Raw genomic sequence first — 19,010 nt, 5'->3', positions numbered from 1 at the left:
AAGGCTCTCCTGGCCTCTCTCAGCTTGCGACCTGGCCAGGTCCTGAAGCCAAGAGACTCCTGGGAGTTGTAAAGCTCTGGTGGAAAAATGATGGACCTCGGATACAGGTGGACATGGATTCGAGTCCCAGCTCCATTAGGAGCCAGCAGCATAACCTTGAGCCAAACCCTTTCCTCTTGGAGCCTCAGTTTCCCCATCTCGAAAATGGAGTTGCTAATGCTCACTGCACAGGGCCTGTTGTGAGGCCCCAAAGAGGCAACAATGGATGTGCAGATATTTAATATATGGTTAGGAGAGATTCAAAGTACTATCTAAACCCTCTTATTAATCCAGTAGGAAATGCGAGGCAAAGAAATCCAACGAACAGCCTGGAGGGTGCACAAAGGAGGGACAGGCCGAGAGGCAGGCCTGTGCGGATGGCAGAAGCACAGAGCTCAAGAGCAAATGGGCTTCCAGCCAGCCAAGAGATTCAGATCCACGGCTGCAGGATGGAGAATCTGAGGGTAATGGAATCCTGGACCTGGGGAAGACCCAGGTCACTTCACTGGGCTTTACACCCAATTCAGGAACGGTGCTTTCTCCAGCTCTTCCTGACACCCACTGGGCCTCTGCTGGACATGTCCAGCCAGCTCTCCCCGCCCCCACCGCTTGAGTCAGTCCACTGCATCACCAGACAGCCAGGTTGGAAAGTTCTCCCTGATTTATCCTCCAATTTCCCCCTGCTCCTGGTTCTGCTCCCTCAAGCCACACATAATGAGGCTGCTTCCCCTGTCACAGGCCTGACCACTCTAGAAAAGTCTTCCACAGCCAGGCTCAAGGACCACCATGCCCATCCAGTCTACTGCTCCTACCCCCACCATGGCCCTCTCCTGAAACAGCCTCACTTGGTGGGTCTGGCCCCTTCCTCCAGTGTGGGACCCACACAGGCAGTCTATGGGGAATGGGCTCCCAGGAACCACGCCTGGACAGGAGAACCCATCTTCCTCGTGCCCGGACTACTCTGGGGCAGTCCACACCACAACTCAGCTGAGGGTGCACTGCAGTGGTGCCCAGCTGGGCCCTCGAGCTGCAGCTGCTGCTCCTGGGGCCCAGCCATCTCAACCCAGCACCCCAGCCTGCTGCCTCACCACGGGGGAGTTGCAGAGAGCTGTCTCCCGGCAGATTTCCTGAGGCAGAAGGCTTCCCCACCCCCAGCCCAGCCTCCAAGAGACACTCCACTGGTTGTGGCACATGGTAGGACCAGCTGAGCAGTGAGAGGAGGGGGAAGGCTGTCCATTCGCTAGAGGACTTCAGACTTGCTCTGTAGTGTGGCTGGATCAGTCATAGAACCCTCAAATCTAAGCTGGGAGACCTTAAAGAGCATTCAAGGCAGACAAGCTATGGGGGGAACCGATGGCCTGAGAGAGGAAGGGACTCAGTCAAGGTCATGAAGTCAACCTGCAGCACAGCTGGAAGGGGAACCCAGGTCTCCTAACTCCCGGTTCAGTGTTCTTTCCAATACAGCAAAAGGGAAATCAGGGAGCCTTCAGGGCAGCCCTGTGAGCCTGCACGCCCTTGACTCTCTTAGCCTGACATTTATCCCGACCAGCTCATGGTACTGTCTGCATGGAAGAAGCGGACCCAGCCCATGTCCCACCAACCCAAGAGATACTGCCAAGGTGTCCCAAATAGGCTGGCACACAGACCCCAGCACGGAAACTGGCACTGATCCAACAAGAGGGAAGATCTGTAGACTTCCCTCCCTGGTAGCTCTTTAATTGGGTGGTGTTTTTCTCTAGGGTGGAGAGGGGGTGGTCTTTGAGGAACTAGCCAAGGGCCTGGCCTCCATCTTTGCTCCCCCATCTTTGCTCCCCTGGCCAGGATGTGCTGCAGTTCCCCTCAGAGGGACGTCTCAGCCTCCAGCAGCCATTCCGGTCCCCATCTGCCTCTCTGGGAAAAGATGGGGCTGAGGCCGCCAGAGACAAGATCAGGCCTGCACTCAGGACCTGCAGAGGAGACCCAAAGGTGGGGGGGGGGATGGGGACTTTCTTTCCCTCGGGGCTCTGAGGTGACACCATCAGATAATATAAATCCCAAGCAGCACATCCAAAATAAATAAATGAAAACCATCCTCTGGCAAGGGTACAGCTAGGGGGTGAAGAAGTGGAGGGGTGATGACTGCTGTAGGCCCTCACTGGCCGTGGTTTTGAGAAAGAGACACCTGCACTCATCTGGCCAGCCCAGACTGGGGAGGCTAGAGAAGGGGTGGCAGCTGCCTGAGGAGGACCCAGCTCCTCCTGACAGGCTGGGACGGGAGAGGAGGACGTGGAATCAGGCACGGGCTTCTTACTTTATCAGCCGGACAAGTTGGAGAGGGAACTAGAGGGGAAGAGCTGGGGTGAACAGAGGGGTGGGGGTACGAACACACGTTCCTTACTTTCTCTGGAGGGTAGTGGCCGGGCTGGTGCTGGTACTGGTGCTGTGGCCGCCGCCGGCCCCGGGGCTGGAGCTCCTGGATGCGCCACGGCTCATCTGGCCCCGCTCCCGCGGCGGCCGGGGCCCCACGCCCACCGCCGCCGAATAGCCGGCTTCCTTCTCGCGGCCTGGGTGAGCTGGCCCGGTCTCCCGCCCGCCACGCTCGCGACCCAGGGCTGGGTTCTCGTGGTGCAGGTGGCACTGAGCCACGTCGCGTTCGCGGGCTGGGTAGCCGGTAGTGTCCTGGAGCGGGTAGGCGGCGTCCCGCTCCTTGTCCCGATACACTGCCTCCCGGTTCTGGTAGGCGCTGTCCCGGTTCGGGTAGCCCACGTCCCGAGCCGCCTGGTGGAACTGGCTCTCCCGCAGCTCGCGGTGGTGGAACTGGGTCTCGCGCAGGTTCTGGTACTGGCTCTCGCGGCCGGGGCTATCCCGCGCGCTGTGGGGGTCCCGGTGCAGCTCCCCGCGGTGCAGCTGGCTCTCCTCCCTCAGGTCGCGGTTCTCCTGGGTGAGCTGGTCCAGCTGGCCCTCCAGCTCTTCAATGCGCCGCCGCTGGGTCTCCAGCAGCTGCTGCTGGCTCTCGATTATGTTGTTCAGCTCCAGCAGGTACTCCACCGCCCGGTTGGGGCTCTCGGATCCCGGACCGCCCGGGGGCCCCGACCCCGCCTCCATCCTGGCGGCCCAGGGGCAGGGGAAGGGGCAGGAGAGCCCGGTCCCCGCTCGCTCACGGCGCCACCCTCCCCCGGGCCCAGCCGGGGGAGGGGGCCGGCGGGACGCGAGGGCGCGCACCGGGCTCGAGGGCCCGGGGGCCCGGGGGGGCCCGGGAGACAGCTCTGGGGCCGGCGGCACCGGGAGCAGGAGCTGAGGCTACCGCTGCCGCCGCCACCGCCACGGCTCAGGAGGACGCGGCCCACGGCGCTCCGCCCGCTGCGGAGTCACTGCGCAGCGCGGCCGCGCGGGACCGCCCCGGCCGCCGGCCCGCCCCCCGCCCCTGCCCCCACCCCACCCCGCGCGCCCGGCCCGCCCCCGCGCGCCCCACCTGCGGCCGCCGCCCACGCCCGAAGCGGACCCGCCCCGAGACACCCGCGCCAGGCCGGGGTGGCTGCCTCACAGGCTGCCGGAGGGCTCTCCGTGCTGCCGCAACCCGACGAAGCCCTTCATCCCAGTCCGTTCCAATGTCCCTCGGGTCCTCTCAGCCCAAGATCCTCATCGAAGACATCCCTGGAACCCCCATCTCAGGCAGCCTCCGGATCCGGGCATCCCGTGGACTCCGCATCCCCTGGGTCTGTCAATTCCAAGTGTCAGACTCCCCATCCAACCCCTGGACATCCTATCTCAGGCGACCTCCTCCCGCCCACATCCCGGGTAGTCTCAGGATTTCTCATCCTAGCCAGTCCGTGGACCATTCTTCCAACCCAGCCAGCCCCATGTCCCTCCAGCCCAGGCAGTCCACAGCTCCCCCTTCCCAGGCAGCCCCCGGAACATCACCCCCCTTTCCCCCACACACATCACAGACATCCCCCCACTCCAGCCAGTTCCTAAACTCTCCATCCAAGACAGCACCCAGTTCCCCTACCCCAGTCAACGCGAAGGTTAGACAGTCCCTGGGTCCTCCAACCGAGGCAGTCCCAGGATCCCATCCCAACGAGTTCTGGGACTCCCCAACGCAGCCGGTCTTAGGATCAGAGCTTCATTCATTCATTCATTCATTCATTCATTCAACTCTCACTTTCTGCCCTCCTTTGGAAATGCTCTTCTCCATTCTGCCCATGGTCTTCATCCAGGGGAACTGTACCCATCCTTCAGGACTTAAATGCCACCTTACTGAAGCCAACCTCAACTTCCCTGGCCAGAAGTGCTTGCTTTCTCTCTTTTCTCAACCTCCCATTGCACTTCTCTATACTTGTGGCACCGTGGGACAAGTGGAACGCTGCTTTAAAGCGCATTCATTTGTGTTCTTGTTTTATGTGCTTTGCCAGGCTGAGCTCCTTAAAGCCAGAAACATGTCTCCATTCATCTTTGTGAGCAGGTTGGGGTAGAGGAGAAAGCATCCGTTTTACAGTCAGACAAAAATGGATTTAAATTCTATCTTCTCTTCTCTGAACTTCCATTTCCCCAATCAATAACACCTGCCTCACAGGAGTGGTCTTGGAAAAAAAAAAAACCCAGGTAAAAACATTTGGCACAGAAAACACAACCCACAGAACAGGAGAAAATATTTGCAAATGGTATATCTGATAAGTGTTTTGTATTCAGAACACGCAAAGAACCCTTAGAGCCCAACAACAAAAAGGCAACCCAACTTTTTTGAATGGGCGAAGAATTTGAAGGGATATTGCTCTGAGGAAGAAGTTCAAAGGACCAATAAGCTCATGAAAAGATGCTCACCATCATTAGCCACCAGAGAAATGCAGATCAAAAACCACACACACACACACACACACACACACACACACACACACACACAATGAGCTTTCTGTGCTACCCACACGGTATTGTTATGGGTTCCTGTCATAACTTAAATTCCTTGCAGCAGGAACCCTCTTAGGTGGCACCATGCTTGACTTCCAAGTGGAACAGTACATCTCTAGAAGGAAAAGTGAAGGCATCTACATCTTCAATCTGAAGAGAATCTGGGAGAAGCTTCCGCCAGTGGCTTGTACCATTGTTGCCATTGAAAACCTGGCTGATGCCAGTGTCATATCCTCCAGGAATACTGGCCAGCGAGATGTGCTGAAGTTTGCTGCTGCTCCTGGAGCCCCTCCTACTGCTGGCCACTTCACTCCTCGAAGCTTCACTAGCTAGCTCCAGGCAGCCTCCCAGGAGGGGGTGACTGGTCCCAGGGCTGACCACCAGTCTGTCACAGAGGCGTCTTATGTTAATCTGCCTACCATTGCTCTGTGTAACACAGACTCTCCTCTGTGCCATGTGGGCATTGCCATCCTGCGCAACAACAAGGGAGAACACTCAGTGAGTCTGATGTGGTGGATGCTGGACCACGAAGTTCTTTCTGTGCTTGCGTGGCATCATCTCCCATGAGCACCCATGGGAGATCATGCCTGATTGCTACTTCTGCAGAGATCCTGAAGAGATCGAAAAGGAAGAGGAGGCCACTGCTGAAAAGGCTGTGTGTGGCCAAGGAGGAATTTCAAGGTGAATGTACTGCTCCAGCTCCCAAGTTTACTGTTACTCAACCCAAGGTCACAAACTGGTCTGAAGGTGTGCATGTGCCCTCTGTGCCTTTCCAGAAGTTCCCTATTGAAGACTGGAGTGCTCAGCCCACTGCAGAAGACTGCTCTGCAGCTCCCACTGCTTAGGCCACTGAATGGATAGGAACAACCATTGGGTGGTCTTTTGGGATGCAAAATGGTGTGGTCACTTGGAAAAACGGTTTGAAATTTTCTCGAAATGTTAAACATAGAGTTACCTTATGACCCGGGAATTCCACTCCTAGGTATATAGCCGAGAGAAATGAAAATATATGTCCACCAAGAAATGCGTACATGAATGTTCATAGCAGCATTATTTGTAATAACCAAAAAGTAGAAACAATCAAATGTTCATCTGTTGATGAATGGGCAAACAAAATGTGCCATACCCACACAAAGGAGTATTATTCAGCCATAAAAAGGAATAAAGTACTGATCCATGCTAAAATGTGGATAAACCTTGAAAAGGTTATGCTACATTATGCTAAATGAGACACAAAAGGCCACTTATCATGGGGTACCCGGGCGACTCAGTTGCTTTAGCGGCTGACTCTTGATTTTGGCTCAGGTCATGATCTCAGGGTCATGAGATCGAGCCCCCTATTGGGCTCGTGCTGGGTATGGAGACTGCTTAAGTTTCTCACTCTCCCTCTTCTTCTGCCCCTTCTCCCCTGCATGCACTCTCTCTCTCTCTCTCTCTCTCTCTTTAAAAAAAAAGCCCACATATCGTGATTTCACTTATATAAAATTCCAGAATAGGCAAATTCATAGAGACAAAAAGCAGAGTAGTGCTTGCCAGGGGCTGGGGCATGTGTTGGGGAAAGGGGAGTGACTACTAACAGGTATGGGTTTTCTTGAGGGAGAATGAAAATGTTCTAAAATTAGAATGTGGTGGGACGCCGGGGTGGCTCAGTTAGTTAAGCCTCCGACTCTTGATTTCAGCTCAGGTCATGATCTCAGGGTCGTGAGATTGAGCCCCAAGGTGGGCTGTGCGCTGGGCATGGTGCCTGTTTTAAGGTTGTCTCTCTCCCTTTCCCTCTGCCCCCACCCCCTTCTCTCTCCCTCTCTAAAAATGCAATAAATAAAAAATAAAATTTGATTGTGGTGATGGTTGCACAACTCTGTTAATTAAAAATCACTGAACTGTACATTTTTAAAGGGAGAATTTTATGATATGTGAATTTTATCTCAATAAGGCTGGTTAAAAAAAAACACAAATACCTTGCCCAAAGTATAGCACATAACAACAACTAGAGTAATAATAACTAACACGTCTATGCAGCTTACCATGTGCCAGGCACTGTGCTAAGCAGTTTACATGGATGAGCTCACTGAATCCTCATGACAATCCTGTGAGGTAGGTAGTGTTATGACCTCCACTTTATAGGTAAGGAGAGTGAAACCCAGAGGTTGAATGACTTGCCCAGGGTCACACAGAGGCATAGCTGCGATGCTCAGATGTTTCCTTCTCGCTTCTCTATGCCTTTTCTCAGTACTTGATACAAAAAAGGTGCTCCATAAGTGTTAACACTCCATCAAACACCTCTATTCATCCAGGGAACACTTACAGAGTATTTATTATGTTCTAGGCAATACATGCATTCTCATCCTTAGCCTTGCTTCTTTCATTCAGACTCCCTGTGGGCATGGGGCAAATGGGTAGGAAGATTCATTCAAGAATACTTGTTGGGTCTCTACTATGCGTCAAGCACTGTTCTAGACACTGAGGATAGAGTAATGAACAAAATAGACAGCAATCCCTAACCTCATGAAGCTAACATTCTAGGGGGACAGAGAGACAATAAACAAATAGAATATACAGAGCACGCTGGATGGTATACTAGATTGAATAGTTGCCCTCAAAACTGGATGCCCACCTTGTGCATGTAACCTTATTTGGAAATAAAGGTCTTTGCAAATGTCATCAAGTTAAGCTGAGGTCATACTCTATTAGTGTGGGTCCTAATCCAAGGACTGGTGTCCTTGTAAGAAGAGGGAAATTTGAATGTAGACATGCACACACACGAGGAGAACGACATGTGAAGACAGAGGCAGAGATGGCGGTCTACGAGCCAAGGAATGCTAAGGATTGCCAGCAACCACCAGAAGGTAGGAAGTGACAAGGAAGGATTCTTCCCTAGAGACTTCAGAGAGCAAGAGCATGGCCCCGCCTGCACCTTGTTTTCAGACTTCTGGCCCCCAGAACGGTGAGAGAATAAATTTCCGTTGTTTTAAGTCCCCCAGTTTGTGATAGTTTGTTACAGCGGCCCTAGGAGACTCACACAGGTAGTGATAGGTGCTCTGGAGAAAGACAAAGCAGGGAAGGATGATGGAGAGCCCTGAGTGATTCAGACATAGCCTTTTCCCTCAGGGAGCTCCTGGTCTAGTCAGAGAGCTGCAAGCATAATAAGCACAAACAGGACTAACAAGACAATGTGTGAAGCTCCAGAGTGGAGGCACAGCAGGACTGGGGTGCTGGGAGGTCTTTATGGCTGTGGGGGTGTTTCAGCTGGGCTTAGGATTTCAACAGGTGGAAGTGGAAGAGCTGAAAAATACCTATTGAAGGGAGCCACGTGTGGTGGGAGGAAGGGAACAGCCAGTAAAATGGTGTGTGTTTAGGGAGCCACACACAGCTTGGTTGAAGAGAGCACAAAAGATGCATGCATGAGCAGGTGTGTGTGTGTGTGTGTGTGTGTGTGTGTGTGTGTGTGTGTGTTTGAAGGGATAGGAGGTAGAGGGAAGCCGTGGCTTGATTTAGCTTAGAGAAGATTCCATTGCCAAGCTAGAGCATCTGGACCTTCTCTTATAGGCGATGAAAAGTCATGGAACATTTTTGAGCAAGAGAGTAACATGGTAGGCAGTGAGGGGGGGTCCACATGGATATTATATGTACCAAACATTACACACTACAAGGTGAGTTTTGTGTTGGTTCATTGTTGTTCAGCACAAACTGTGCTACTACATTTTTGTTTTTTCCTGCCTGCTGGCTCCCAGGGTCATTTCCCAGAAGCCTCAGCCCCTGGTGTGATTGCTCCAATTCTCCTTACCCTGGGGCCAGCTTTGCCAAGGAATATGGAGCCAGAGCAGGAAAGAGCCCTGAAAACCACATCTCACCACTACCAGTATCCAGTCAACAAGAACTTGTCATGATAATGAGAGCCAGGAAATATTTTCCTCAGATGCAAAGGTGACATCTGTTCAAATTGGTTTTTCCTATTGGGTTCTCACAGCTCTGTCCATAAACAGATCTTCTCTTATACCGGTTAGCTGCCAGACACGAGATGGGAAAATCAAAAATTAAAAAACAAAACAATCATTGGTCTTTCTGTCAAAGAGTTTACGGGTCCAGAATGTCAGAGCTGAAGTGATGTTAGAGATTAACTCACTTTATCGAAGAGGACACTGAGGACCCCAGAGAAATGATTTGCACATACTTGCTGTGTGACCACTAGGCTACCAACCCTTACTTGGGCTATTTCCTGAGGTCTGGTGTTCCAAAGCATCTTAAGATTGCAGACTTTAAAGAGCAGAACACTAAAAAAGTGACTGTCTGTGAGGAACATAGGGGAATGAAGAAGGAAGGGAAAAGGAAGTCTCTCATCTCTGTGGGGATCCCTAAAGAGATAGCAGTGCTTAAAACTGAGACAGCATTTAGCTAATTAATTAATCATCCTTCCAGCCCTCTTCCCCTAGTGGGGGAAGAGGCAAGATATATCCAAAGTTCCTGTCAGTCTTGAACAGTCTCACAGAAAGCAATCCTAATAGGCTAGTCGGGAGTTTTGTTTCAGGAAAAATTTTCTCTCTGAAGATGATTTGTAAGCTTGATCCTGTCAGAACATAAAACCACATAACCCAATGTGTTTCCAAATTTGTCCTAGCTGCCATAAAATTTTGAGCCAAATTCAGAGTCCAATTATAATCCAGTTCATTTTGGGTACCTGGCAACATCTATTCGTGCTTCCTTTACATGGTCTCTGGTCTGTTTTCTTCCACATTTTTATCCCTAATTGTCTTTCTTTCATGTTATAACTGATGAGTCTCCTAATATCCTCTTTAAAGTAGGTGGGATATAAATCTTACATAAACTAAACTATATTTACAGATGCTAAGGGGATTTGAACTAGTGAAGAACATTTGCAGGAACAGATGATATTTGGCCTAGAAGAGAGCAAGCTTATGAAGACATGATTACTGGCTTCAAATACCCACTAGGCTGTCAGAGGGCCAATGCAGTGGAATTATTGTGCTTAGCTCCAAAGGGCACAACCAGAAACAATGGATAAAAAGTACAGGAAGACAAATTCCCAGAGGGAAGAAACCTCTCAGAGGCAAAGCTTAGTAAAGATGGTGAGTTCACTATCGCTGGAGGTCTTCAAAGAGTGGCTGGATGGCCTCATTTGGAGAGTCTGTTATTGCATAGGGAATGTAAACACTGGATGGAGGAGTTGGATAAGATGATTTAAAAGGCCCTTTCCAGCCCTAATATATGCAAAAACACAGCTCTGGGTGGAGAAAAGAAGACTGCGGGAGAGGAGGGCAGGCGGGGAAAGGAGACAGGAAAGAAAGAAACAAAAGTTCATCAAATGCTAGAACATTCTAGTCAAAAACAGCGAACGAACCCTAACTGCTTCTGAGATCCTTGTACATGGAAAAATGGTCCATAAACAGAATACCAGGCTGCATTTCTCCAGTCCTATTCCATGTGACTCCCATAGGGCAGGAGAAATGAAAGAATCAGCTCCATTGCTCCCACTGCTGTTATTCAGGAAAAAGCACATCAAGACTGTTAGAGCCGGAAGGAGCCTTCGAGATCCTATAACCCCAAACCCTCACTTTAGAACTGGAGAGAAAAAGGCCCAGAGAGTGGAAGGGGCCGCCTGTCTACCTGTCACTTGATCGACCATGTGCTGCCAAAGGGCAGAGACAATTTTGTTTACCTTTCAATCCCCCAACTAGACGAGGCGGCAGGTCCTTGCACATGGCGAATACACAGTAAGCAGTTGGGAAATGGAATTGAATTGCCCAGAAGCGCTGGAAGTAGAAGCTAGGTTTTTTGACACCCCCACCCCCAGCCCACGATGCTTTCCATGACAAAATTTCATCCAATTCAACAGGCATTGATTTGGCATATCCGTGTGCCAGGCCTGGAGCGATAGCAAGAGAGGAACAAGAGGCAGGCTGTGCCCTCAAGGAGCAAACCGCTCCTCCTGGGAGCTGGGCTCTTCCCCTCTTGGGCCCTGCACACCTGCTGTTCTTTTGGTGTGGAAAGCTCTTTTCGCTGCCTTTGCCTACTTACCGCCTATTCATCCTCCAGATCTCAGTTCAAATGTCAATTCCTCAGCAGCACCGTCTCTCACTCCCAGATGAGGCAGATCTCTCTGATAAACGCTCTCAGTGAGTCGTTCGCCTTCCTTGAGCTTAGCAAGTATGTAATTACATATTGATTTGTGAGGTTCTTTGTTTGCTTTCCTCCTGCCTCCTTCACTAGACTGTTAGCTCTACAAGGGCAGATACTCCGTCTGTTTTGCTCCCCACTGTACCACGAGTCTGGCAAAAGGCCTGGGACATGGTAGGTAAGCAATAAGCAATCCACGTTTGTTGAATGCATGAATCACCAATCTAATGGGGTATGTAGATAGATAAATTATGACTACAATTCAGTGTGATAAGGGATATATGGTAATACAGAAATCAATTCTGTAGGAGGGAGAAAGCCAGCTCTGTATCAACGGATCTGGCCTTGTAGAATAATTACACTGCCAGACGATCAAAGCAGGGGGCTAACAGCATAGCCTTGAGAGCCCCAACACCCTGTTGGGGGTGCCTGGCTGGCTCAGTCATTAGAGCATGGGACTCTTGATCTTGGGGTCGTGAGTTCAAGCCCCACGTTGGTGTAGAGATTACCTAAAAAAGGAAAGAAAGAAAGAAAGAAAAAAGAAAGGAAGGAAGGAAGAAAAGAAAGTGCTTGTTGTGTTCAGACAAACCAAAGCTGTGGGTAGCATCTGTTTCCCCAGTACCCGGAGAAGCAGGGTAGTTCTGCCACAGTGGGACGGACTGGGCACCTGAGTACCAGGCACCACGGGCAAAATCAGACCATATGGGGCTGGCAAGACCAAAGGGACGCTCCTGGTATTCGAAATCCACAGATCTCTCTATTCCTCGGTGATGTCCTTTACAGGAGAAAGGCCCAGTGGATTGACTGGTCCCGAAATGAGGGGGCAGTTCTGCACCTTTGGTGGTGGGCGGAGGAGGGAGTGAGAGTTACTCCCAGGCATGAGAGAGTATTGCCCTCTAGTGGTAATAATGATCATGATCACGATAATAACAAGTAGTGACTGTGGTCCTTGTTAGGGTGACCAACCATCCCGGTTTGCCTGGGATCATTTCAGCACTCAAGTTCCGCTTTCCGGGGAACCTCTGAGTCCCAGGCAAATAGTGACAGTTGGTCATCCTACCCCTTGATGGTGTTCAGTGCACGATGCATACACATGATCTCATTTGATGGCTCATAACCCCCAAGGCCAGGAATCAGGATTCAGGCTCCAGAGATCTGTAGAGCTTTAGATATCCAGCCTGATTTCTAGATGAGGAAAAGAAAGCCCAAGAGAAGCAAACCTCTTGTTCAACATCACATGTTGGTGCCCAGACCCACAATGCCATGCTCTCTGCCCCTGCCTGGCATGCCCTTGCCTACTTTGTCAATTTGTCTAGGTCCCACATCCTGCAGGAAGCCTTTCCTAAACTATCCACCTCTCAGTCCTTTCAGAAAGCTTTCCCCTGAAACACTCATCTGACACTTAGCGTGTGCCATAGGTACTGGGTTTTTTTCATGCTTTAAATACATAACTGTGAAAAAAGGAAGGCTCCTTGGCCTCCTACCCCAAATCCCCCACATGTATTGGGGAGGAGAGCAGCCTCTGGGCATGAGTGTCAGGTATGCCCATAGTTTGTTCAGGGCCCTGAGGAAAAAGCATTTGGCATTGCAGAGCAAGGAAAGAAGCAGAGAGATTTTTGCAATTACCAGGTGGGATGGATTTGAGAGCCAAGAGCTGAGTAGAGGTGAGAAGGCATCCCTGCGGCCTTAAGAGGAAAGGAGAGACAGTGAGAGCCTTCCTTGCCCCAGTGATACCATCAGGGAATAGGTCCTAGTTTCTTGCTACCAGAATTGCAGTGCCCTTTGGTGCTACCCTGGTCCCTGTCAAGGACCCCCCAAATCAGCTCTTGCCTCTCCCCTCCACGGAGACAAATTTGCAAACTCCCACATCTCTGTGGAAACGGCAGAGAGCAGGAGAGAAGAAAAAAGGAGAAAAATCCACCCACATGCCAACAAACTGGAAAAAAAATAACCCAGGCCTTGTCTCACTCAGCTGTTGGCTTGCTGCTCCCTCCCACTGTGATGACTGCTCCTGCCTCCTGGACAGGGACCTGGCTCAGAGCAGTCTCCCTTCCCATCCTGAGCTGGCTTTTGTCAATACTCCTCCCCCAACCTCAGCTATGGGAAGGAGGGTCCTATAGCCTAGGGGTAGGAAAGCTGGAAGGAAAGACTGACAGAGCCACCAAATGCTTGTGGCCAACTACAAACTCAGTTCCCATCACTGTCCCCCAAACCATGCAGGGGACCATACTCCCACCCCAGGGAGAGAAGTCAAGGAGCTCTCTCCCGCCAGGCAATTCCTCCCACAAATGCTGTCCCTTGCCCATTCCTTTTGCTGCCTCTCTCTACCATTTCGTTTTTAGGCTCTGTTTTCAGTCTAACTCCCTCTACTCCAATCTTTTTTGTGCCCTATCCTTCCTTCACCAGTTCTGGGCATCATACCTTAAAAAAAAAAAAAAACCAAGATGGAATGTGTTGGTAGGAAAGGAGGGCTCTGGAAGTCATCACTATTAGAAACTGTTAAGGAAAACAGAGGTGTTTAGTAGTAGAGAGGATACAGACTCATAAATCAAGGCAAGATGGAACTACAAGGAGCTTTTTGGATTACTTTGTCCAACCCTTTATTTTCCAGCTGAGGTGACTGAGGCCCAGAGAGGGAAGAAGACCTGGGCTGTCACGTGGAAGAGGGGACAGCTTTGGTCTGTGGGCCTCCAGGAAACAGAAGGAGGAAGAGTGGGTGAAAGATTTGAGAAAGTAGATTTAAATGACAGTTTTGTTTCTTCCTTCCAAATCCTTACTCCTGTTATTTTATGTCTTTGTCTAACTGTGCGGGGTGCTGAACAAAAGGGGCAATAATGGGCATCCTTGTTTTGTCATTCATCTTAAAAGGAAAAATTTGAATGTTTCACCGTTATATATGTTTGCTGTAGGATTTTGGAGGATGCTTTTATCAGGTTAAGGAAGTTCCCTCTTATTCCTAGTATGCTAAGATTTTTTGGGGGGGTCACTAACAGGTATTAAATTTTATCAAAGCCTTCCTCAGCATCTTTTGTAATGATCATGTTTTTTTTTCTTTTCTAATCTGTTTATATGGTCAAGAATGCAGTATTTAGGGGCGCCTGGGTGGCACAGCGGTTAAGTGTCTGCCTTCGGCTCAGGGCGTGATCCCGGCGTTCTGGGATCGAGCCCCACATCAGGCTCCTCTGCTAGGAGCCTGCTTCTTCCTCTCCCACTCCCCCTGCTTGTGTTCCCTCTCTCGCTGGCTGTCTCTATCTCTGTCGAATAAATAAATAAAATCTTAAAAAAAAAAGAATGCAGTATTTAGCTCAAGAGAAAAATGAAATCTCTAACATACAAAACCACCCACAGAGGCATTACCTGCCTCAAAGATCAAAACAGTCAGCTCCAAGTCAATAGAAATGTTCAAGCAGAAGTGCAGCCATTCAATAAATATTTAGGTACCAGGCTGTGTTCTAGGTATAGACAACTCAGTGGTTAAGAGGGTCCCAGCTCTCTTGGTGCCCACATTTTAGAGAAAAGATGATAGACACAAACAACCAACATGCACAAGAAGATCATTTACAAAAGTTAAAAGTTCTTTGAAAATAAACTGGAAAAAAATGTACAAAGGTGGTGTGACTGGGTAGGGATGGGGAACAAGATTAACTAGAGTAGGCAGGGATGGTCTCTCCAAGGAGGTGACAGTTAAGGCAAGATCGAACGACAAGAAGGCAGTCATTTCATGAAGATCCAGAGGCATGGCATCCCAGGCAGGGTGAAACACAAGGGCAAAGGCCCTAAGGTGAGAATGAGTTTGGTATATTCAAGGGGCTTCAGGAAGAAGTCTGACCAGAGACAACAAGAGGGGAGACTGATACTAGATGAAGCAGGAAATAAATTCTGGAGCAAGACTGGAGCAAGGGCATATTACTCATAAAAAAGAATGAAATCTTGCCATTTGCAACAACATGGATGGAGCTAGAGGGTATAATGGTAAGCGAAATAAGTCAGTCAGAGAAAGACAAATATACCATGTGATCTCACTCATGCAAAATTTAAGAAACAAAACAAAGAAAAGACACAAACAAAAAAACAGACTCTAAAATATAGAGAATAAACTGGTGGTTACCAGAGGGGAGGTGGGTAGGGACATGGTGAAATGGTAGAGATTACGAGTATACTTATCATGATGAGCACTGGGTAATGTATAGAATTGTTGAATCACTATATTGTACACCTGAAACTAATATAACACTGTATGTTAACTCTACTAGAATTAAAAATAAATAAATAAAAATACTGTGTCCAGCAATGCCAGCCATGGGAAAGTGTTTAGATTTTATTGTAGGTACAATGAAAAGCCAATGGAGACTTTGATCTGGGAGTGATATGATCTATGATCATTCTGTGTGATGTGAGGAGAATGGATTATAGTGAGGGCAAAACTGGGAACGGGTAGATGAGTTAGAAGTCTAGTTATAAAACCAGTTAGGAGGTCCAGGGGAGAGATCATGATAGCTTTGGCTAAGATAGTGATGGTGGAGAAAGTTAAGTGGACAGATTTGGGATATATTTTTACCTGAACATCATTATCAATCAACTTGATCTCATTGACATTTATAGATGACTCCATCCAAAACAGAGTGCACATTCTTCTCAAGTCTGCAGTGAATGCTTACCAAGATAGACCATATTCTGGGCCATAAAACACATCTTAACAAATTTAAAAGAATAGAAATCACATGAAGAATGCTCTCAGACCACAATGGAATTAAACCAGAAATTCATAACAGAAGATAGCTGGAAAATCCCCAAATGTTTAGAAATTGGACAACACATTTCTAAATAATGCATGGGTCAAAGAAGTCTCAAGAAAAAGTTTTAAATATTTTGAATTAAATGAAAATGAAAATACAATTTATCAAAATTTGTAGCATTGTAGAAAATCCTAAACAATCTACACACACACACACACACACACACACACACCCTTCTGGAACTAATGAGAACATATATAGCAAGTTTGCAGATACAACTTCAATACACAAAAATCAATTGCTTTCTTATATACCAGCAATGAAACATTAGAATTGGAACTTTTAAGAAAATGGTACTACTTACAGAAGCTGCAAAACAATGAAATACTTAAGTATAAATGTAACAAAATATCAAAATATGTACAGGATCTGAATGTGAAAAGCCACAAAAGACAAAAGAAACCAAAAAAGATCTAAATAAATGGAGAGATACTCCATGTTCATGGATGGGAAGACTCAATGCTGTTAAATATGTCAGTTCTTCCCAACTTGATCTATAGAGGCTAACATAATTTCAGTTAAAATACAACCAAACTATTTTGTAGATATAAACAAAGTGATTCTAAAGTTTGTATGGAAAAGCCAAAGACCTAGCACAACAAAATGATACTGAAGAACAAAGTTGGACGATTCACACTACCGATTTCAAGATAGCTACAATACTATAAAACTACAATACATAAAACAGTGGTATTAAAAGAAAGAATAGATACATAGGTCAATGGGAAAAAATGAAATATATTTTAAAATAGAGCCCAAAAACTTGTTGATGGATGTACAGGATGAAGAAAAGAAGGGACTCAAGAAGGACCATCTGTATGAGATGAGAGGAAGATCAGGTTAGATCTTTTTTAAAAATTTCTTCCAAACTTTGAGTTTTAATAACAAATTGTAAGGTCTATGATTCCTTGGCTTGCCCCACATATTTTTCCTAACCCACTACAGCTATACTTGAGGCTGGTGTCTCCCTACTTACAGATACCACACCTCAAGCTCAGTTCCCTTTCGTCTTCTTTGGAGGGATTGCTGAGGATTCTCTGCAAGTGGGAACCAATGAACAGGGTGAAGCTGCCTCTAGTCTTGGTTTTAAGAGGCTTCAAGCTATGTGTATCAAAGATCTGATTACCCTATAATTATGTGTTAATGAAGCATGAGGAAGGAGTTGTAGAAGGGAAAGAGGAAGGGAAAGAGAATGAGGAATGGAGTTCTGGAGAAGATGAAGAAAGAGAGATGGGGAAGGGAGGAAAAGGGAAAGAATAAATGATTTGTTGGCAGAAAGTGGGGAGAGGAGCAGGCCACAATAGCACACAGGAGCCTCTGGGAATAGAGTGCCTCCAGCCCTGCTAGCCTCAGCCCATTTCCTTAGCAAGATCCCCTCCTTATTTGCAGCCCTGAGAGAGCAAAGAGACTATTATACAGAGAAATAACCCTCTGTAGTGACTACATCTGGTCAGAGTGGAGGGGTGGATGAAGAGAAGTGGATGGAGTTAGAGCAATATGCTTAACTTTCTTTTTTTTTCTTTTATTTTTTATAAGGATTTTATTTATTTACTTGAGGGAGAGAGTATGAATGAGAGACAGCACATGAGCAGGGGCAGAGGGAGAGGGAGAAGCAGACCTCCCACTGAGCAGGGAGCCCAGAGTGGGGCTCAATCCCAGGACCCTGGGATCATGACCTAAGCAGAAGGCAGACGCTTAACTGACTGAGCCACCCAGGTGCCCCTATGCTTAACTTTCTGTCAAGTCACAGACCTGTGTGAGAGTGTGATGAAAGTTATGGCCTGCACAGTCTCCTAGAAAAATGTTAATACACATAACTTTACCAAATTTTGCCTACAACTCAGTTTGTTCGTGGATTTTCTAAAACCCTTCGGGGCACATAAGCCCCTGTGTAGAATCTCTGAATAAGAGAATATTTAGGAGGTAAAAATCAGCACTATTAGTGAATGGATTGCATGTGGTAGTTAACAGAGTGAATGAAAGAAGAAGCCTGGATTTATGGCTGATGTGGCTGGGAGGATGGTGGAATGATTCACTGAGACAGAGAACACCCAAATAACAGGTTTCAGAGGAAAAATACTGAATTCAATTTTGGACCTAGTGACTTTAAAGTGTCGGTGGGATATCCAAGGGGAGATATTCAGGAGGCAGTTGGATATATGGATCTGGAGTTCAGGAAAGAAATGTAAGTAGGAGCTATAGAATTGGGAGCCATCAGCATGTAGATGGTTATTAGGGCCATAGGAATGGATGAGATCACCCACTGTGGCTGTACAGACTGAGAAGAGAAAAGGGCCTTGGACATAACCCTATAAGACACCAACATTTGAGGAAAGGAAGAGGGAGAGGGGCCCACAAAAGGGACAAAGAAGTAGTGGCCAAAGAGTAAAGAATAGAACCAAGAGAGTGGGGTATCACAAAAACCAAGGGCAAATTATCTTCCAAATGGAGGGAACAGGTCAACATGCCAAATATTACGTGAAACAAAGTCTGAAACCATCCACTGGATTTAGCAACAAGGTCACTTGTTGTCTTGTAGAGAACAGGGAGTGATGCGGGTGGATGGCAAATTACAGTGGGTTAAGAAGGAAGGAGTGGAAAGCAAAATACAATGGGTTAAGAGGAGACTGGAGAAAAAAAGATTAAAAGAAGAAAAAAGTGAACAGGAAGTGAGGAAGTACGGACACGAATGCAAGCAACATTTTCAAGCTGCTTGCCCATGACAGAGAGCAGAGAAATAGGGCAGGAGCTAGAGAATAATGAGGCACTGAGACATTGTTGTTAATTTAATTTAATTCGTTTATTATTTTTAGTGAGAACATTTAAGTTCTACTTTCTTAGCTAATTTCAGTTATACAATACAGTGTTGTCAACTCTAGTCACCATGTTATACATTAGATCCTCAGACTTACTCTTCTTATAGCTGAAAGTTTTTACTCTTTTACCAACCTCTGCCCATCTTTCCCATTCCCCTGCCCTTGGCAACCACTTTTCTACTGTCTGTTTCTCTGGGTTTGATTTTTTTTTCTTTTAGATTCCACACATTGCATAATACCATGTAATATTTTGTTTTTCTCTGTCTGGCTTATTTCACTTAGCATAATGCCCTCAAGGTCCATCCATGTTGCATTGGCAGGATTTCCTTCTTTCACATAGCTG

At 47.8% G+C, this 19,010-nt stretch overlaps 1 protein-coding gene and 1 pseudogene across 2 annotated transcripts in view; one reads left to right on the top strand and one right to left on the bottom strand.

The window, feature by feature from the left end:
* Window positions 1-3,123, bottom strand: part of IQSEC2 (IQ motif and Sec7 domain ArfGEF 2) — an 81,811-nt gene extending 78,688 nt beyond the window's left edge. For both annotated transcript variants that reach the window (XM_040631359.1, XM_040631366.1), the window contains exon 1: window positions 2,417-3,123. In XM_040631359.1, the coding sequence (XP_040487293.1) occupies window positions 2,417-3,123 (707 nt within the window). The remainder of the gene's footprint in view (window positions 1-2,416) is intronic.
* A 503-nt stretch (window positions 3,124-3,626) lies between these two features.
* LOC103675227 lies at window positions 3,627-5,885 on the top strand (annotated as a pseudogene).
* The last annotated feature ends 13,125 nt before the right edge of the window (window positions 5,886-19,010 follow it).

The sequence above is a fragment of the Ursus maritimus genome (assembly GCF_017311325.1).
Source record: "Ursus maritimus isolate PB19 chromosome X unlocalized genomic scaffold, ASM1731132v1 scaffold_X1, whole genome shotgun sequence".
Classification (NCBI taxonomy): domain Eukaryota; kingdom Metazoa; phylum Chordata; class Mammalia; order Carnivora; family Ursidae; genus Ursus; species Ursus maritimus.
Note: the sequence above shows the minus strand (reverse complement) of the source record. Positions and strands in the feature narration are given on the sequence as shown.